Here is a 5,397-nt window from a genome sequence, read left to right as displayed (position 1 = left end):
GTTCGATCCATGAGTATATGTATAATACTGATAGGAAGTGCTATTTGCTGTGTTTTTGCTCCTTTTGTAGTCTTACCCTTCAGTACTTATGTGAAATACTGTAATATGTCTTTCGATTCTCTTATTTTTCATAGATCTGTCACCTGTTGGTGTCATACTGTTGATTTGTAGTTCATGAATCTTCAGTACATATATCGCATACTGATAGGAAGTGCCCCTTGTTATGTTTAAGGAGAAGTGAAGAAGATGCAGGCATACAGTGGAGATGCAATAATGGGTGCTGCTGTACAACAACCCAATCTTTTTACTAAAGGTTCTTCAACTTTTTTTCCCAAGTTGGGTACTACTACTGCGGATAGATTACCTTCTCAAGTTAGGTTTAGTTCCGTGAAGACTTGTAAAGCGGCGTCTTCTTCAATCGAAGGGAGCTTGGTTACAGGAAGACCACCATCTTCTGTATCAGTTCCTATTCCTGAGATGGGAGGTAATCTAAAAAGAAGAATTTTGAATGATTTTTTGTTTCTGTTGTAGCATTGTTGTTATTGAATTTTAGAATGAGTTTAATAGCACTTGCAAGCATTTTTGAGATGCCCCTTTCCTGTATGTAATCGGAATGCTTGAGCTTTTGTAAATGGTATGATCTAGTATCAAACCAATAAGGAATCGGTTAGTGTTCTTAAATGTTCTAGTTGGAATTCGTAAGCTTTTCGGTTGTTTATTGTTCTTTCATTTTACCCTTCTTTGAGCTGTTTGTTTTGGTCTATGTATTAGATTGGTTATCTATTATCAAACCTAGTACTAATCTGATTTGGGTAGGCTTCAAAAGCCTAACGATAGCCTGGGTTTTTCGCTAGATACCAAAGTGAATGAATAAGAATTATCAATTATGTGTTTTACCTGCATTCGTTGACTGGAAGAAATACCTAACGAGTTTCATGCCTGATGTCTTTTTGTATTTTGTTATATTAGGTAATGGAAGAGGTTTTATAGACCGTAATTTGAGTGAGGCGGACCCTGAAGTAGGTTCAATAATTGATAGTGATAAGAATCATCAGTTTAACAGCTTGGAGCTCATTGCTTCAGAGAATTTTACATCTCGCGCAGTGATGGAAGCTGTGGGTTCTTGTCTCACAAACAATTATTCAGAAGGGCTTCCTGGTAAAAGGTAAAGATGGTGCTTAATGTTGTATTTTTTCCCTGTATTTGTATTGAAATGCATTTGATCATTTCATTCTGCAATGTAGGTACTATGGTGGTAATGAGTACATTGATGAGCTAGAGACACTTTGTCAACAAAGGGCTTTGGCTGCATTTCACTTAGACCCAAATAAATGGGGAGTTAATGTCCAACCTCTGTCTGGTTCTCCTGCTAACTTTGAAGTTTACACTGCACTTCTCAACCCACATGACCGTATTATGGTAAGTTGAGGCCTCTTTCTCTCCAATTTTTTGAAATCAGTTTTGAACCCCTAAGGGATGTAATCAACTCTCCTTTCAAAATATGGGGCTGTATTAATTTGTTCATGTAACTGGCACAGGGTCTGGATCTTCCTCATGGAGGTCACTTGTCACATGGATTTCTGACTCCTAAAAGACGGGTATCTGGGACTTCGATTTATTTTGAATCGATGCCCTACCGTCTTGATGAATCAACAGGTGCTGCTCTGCATTCTTATACTGTGTAATGACTATGTGGTCTATTGTTGTTCATTTATAATTTGCATTCATTACCAAATTCACTTGCAGGCCTTATTGATTATTATATGCTTGAGAAAACTGCCACCCTCTTTCGACCAAAACTCATCATTGTTGGTGCTAGTGCTTATCCTCGTGATTTCGATTATCCTCGAGTGAGAAAGGTATACACATATTTTTTGATTGTCAACATTTGTAATTCTTAGTGATCAGAGAATCAAACAAGTTAACCCATTACGCACACCTAATTCCCTTTCCTTTTATGTTTCTTGAAGATTGCAGATTCTGTTGGGGCTTTTGTCATGATGGATATGGGTCACATAAGTGGTCTCGTTGCTGCATCTGTACTTGACGACCCATTTGAATATTGTGATGTTGTAACAACCACCACTCACAAGGTACACCTAGACAAATGATGGATCATTATAAAGATTATATATCATAGAACAATATCAAGTGTAAAAAGGAACAAAATATTTCAGGTCATTTATACGAAAGCAAAGCGTGTACAGCTGCCTATGCTTTTCGTTCAAAATCCGGTTTTTGCTCTTTGGACCTTCAATTCCAGTCAGAACTAGACAAATGATGGCTCATTAGAAAGCTTACATATCATAGAACAATATCAAGTTTAAAAAGAACAAAATATTTCAGTTCATTTTGACGAAAGCAAAGCGTGTACAGCTACCTATGCCTTTCGTTAAAAATTCGGTTTTGCTCTTTTGACCTTCAATTACAGTCAGAACTAGACAAATGATGGCTCATTAGAAAGCTTACATATCATAGAACAATATCAAGTTTAAAAGGGAATAAAATATTTCAGTTCATTTTGACAAAAGCAAAGCGTGTACAACAGCCTATGCTTTTCGTTAAAAATTCGGTTTTGCTCTTTGGACCTTCAATTCCAATCAGAACTAGACAAATTATGGCTCATTAGAAAGATTACATATCATAGAACAATATCAAGTGTAAAAAGGAATAAAATATTTCAGGTCATTTTTACGAAAGCAAAGCGTGTACAGCCTAAGCTTTTCGTCGAAAATTCGATTTTTGCTCTTTGGACCTTCAATTCTAGTCAGATTTAGACAAATGATGGCCATTAGAAATCTTACATATAATAGAAAAATATAAAGTGTAAAAAAAACAAAATATTTCAGGTCATTTTTACGAAAGCAAAGCGTGTGCTGCCTATGCTTTTCGTTGATAATCCGGTTTTGCCTTTTTGGACCTTAAATTCCAATCAGAACTAGACAAATGATGGCTCATTAGAAAGATTACATATCATAGAAAAATATCAAGTGTAAAAAGGAACAAAATATTTCAGGTCATTTTTAGGTAAGCAAAGCGTGTATAGCTGCCTATGCTTTTCGTTAAAAATTCGGTTTTGCTCTTTGGACCTTCAATTCCAGTCAGAACTAGACAAATGATGGCTCATTATAAAGCTTACATATCATAGAAAAATATCAAGAGTAAAAAGCAACAAAATATTTCAGGTCATTTTGATAAAAGCAAAGCGTGTACAGCTGCCTATGCTTTTCGTTGAAAATTCGGTTTTTCCTCTTTGGACCTTCAATTCCAGTCAGAACTAGACAAATGATGGCTCATTAGAAAGCTTACATATCACAGAACAATATCAAGTGTAAAAAGGAACAAAATATTTCAGTTCATTTTTAGGTAAGCAAAGCGTGTACAGCTGCCTATGCTTTTCGTTAAAAATTCGGTTTTTGCTCTTTGGACCTTCAATTCCAGTCAGAACTAGACAAATGATGGCTCATTAGAAATCTTACATATCATAGAACAATATAAAGTTTAAAAAGGAACAAAATATTTCAGTTCATTTTTAGGTAAGCAAAGCGTGTACAACTGCCTATGTTTTTCGATAGAAATTCGGTTTTCCTCTTTGGACTTTCAATTACAGTCAGAACTAGACAAATGATGGCTCATTAGAAATCTTACATATCATAGAACAATATCAAGTGTAAAAAGGAACAAAATATTTCAGTTCATTTTTAGGTAAGCAAAGCGTGTACAACTGCCTAAGCTTTTCGTCAAAAATTCGATTTTTCCTCTTTGGACCTTCAATTGTAGTCAAATTTAGACAAATGATGGCTCATTAGAAATCTTACATATAATAGAACAATATAAATTTTAAAAAGGAACAAAATATTTCAGTTCATTTTTAGGTAAGCAAAGCGTGTACAACTGCCTATGTTTTTCGTTAGAAATTCGGTTTTCCTCTTTGGACTTTCTATTACAGTCAGAACTAGACAAATGATGGCTCATTAGAAATCTTACATATCATAGAACAATATCAAGTTTAAAAAGGAACAAAATATTTCATTTCATTTTTAGGTAAGCAAAGCGTGTACAACTGCCTATGCTTTTCGTTAAAAATTCGGTTTTGCTCGTTCGACCTTCAGATCCAGTCAGAACTAGACAAATGATGGATCATTAGAAAGATTAGATATCATAGAACAATATAAACTCTACAAAAGAAAAAAATATTTCAGGTCATTTTTACGAAAGCAAAGCGTGTACAGCTGCCTATGCTTTTCGTAAAAAATTCGATTTTTTCTCTTTGGACCTTCAATTCCAGTCCGAACTAGAAAAATGATGGCTCATTAGAAAATTAAATATCATACAACAATATCAAGTGTAAAATCGAACAAAATATTTCAGGTCATTTTTATGAAAGCAAAGCGTGTACAGCTGCATATGCTTTTCGTTAAAAATTCGATTTTGCTCTTTGGACCTTCAATTACAGTCAGAACTAGAAAAATGATGGCTCATTAGAAATCTTACATACCATAGAACAATATCAAGTTTAAAAGGGAACAAAATATTTCAGTTCATTTTTAGGTAAGCAAAGCGTGTACAGCTGCCTATGCTTTTCGTTAAAAATTCGGTTTTGCTCTTTCGACCTTCAGATCCAGTCAGAACTAGACAAATGATGGATCATTAGAAATATTACATATCATAGAATAATATAAACTCTAAAAAAGAACAAAATATTTCAGGTCATTTTTACGAAAGCAAAGCATGTACAGCTGCCTATGCTTTTCGTTAAAAATTAGGTTTTGCTCTTTCGACCTTCAGATCCAGTCAGAACTAGACAAATGATGGATCATTAGAAAGATTACATATCATAGAATAATATAAACTCTAAAAAAGAACAAAATATTTCAGGTCATTTTTACGAAAGCAAAGCATGTACAGCTCCTATGCTTTTCGTTGAAAATTCGGTTTTTGCTCTTTGGACCTTCAATTCCAGTCAGAACTAGACAAATGATGTCTCATTAGAAAGCTTAAATATAATAGAACAATATCAAGTTTAAAAAGGAACAAAATATTTCAGTTCATTTTGATGAAAGCAAAGCGTGCACAGCTGCCTATGATTTTCGTTGAAAATTCGGTTTTTGCTCTTTGGACCTTCAATTCCAGTCAGAACTAGACAAATGATGGCTCATTAAAAATCTTACATATCATAGAACAATATAAAGTTTAAAAAGTAACAAAATATTTCAGTTCATTTTGATGATTGCAAAGCGTTTACAGCTGCCTATGCTTTTCGTTAAAAATTCGGTTTTTGCTCTTTCGACCTTCAGATCCAGTCAGAACTAGACAAATGATGGATCATTTGAAAGATTACATATCATAAAACAATATAAACTCTAAAAAAGAAAAAAAATATTTCAGGTCATTTTT

At 34.1% G+C, this 5,397-nt stretch overlaps 1 protein-coding gene across 1 annotated transcript; it reads left to right on the top strand.

The window, feature by feature from the left end:
- Positions 1 to 246: 246 nt before the first annotated feature.
- LOC113327789 (serine hydroxymethyltransferase 3, chloroplastic-like) lies at positions 247 to 2,087 on the top strand (the record flags this gene model as incomplete). Its single annotated transcript, XM_026574920.1, has 6 exons — positions 247 to 484; positions 970 to 1,165; positions 1,245 to 1,419; positions 1,539 to 1,656; positions 1,747 to 1,859; positions 1,971 to 2,087. Coding segments are annotated over exons 1-6 (957 nt in total), but the record flags the coding sequence as incomplete, so codon positions are not given.
- Between the last annotated feature and the right edge of the window lie 3,310 nt (positions 2,088 to 5,397).

Source organism: Papaver somniferum, chromosome 1 (assembly GCF_003573695.1).
Source record: "Papaver somniferum cultivar HN1 chromosome 1, ASM357369v1, whole genome shotgun sequence".
Lineage (NCBI taxonomy): Eukaryota > Viridiplantae > Streptophyta > Magnoliopsida > Ranunculales > Papaveraceae > Papaver > Papaver somniferum.
Note: the sequence above shows the minus strand (reverse complement) of the source record. Positions and strands in the feature narration are given on the sequence as shown.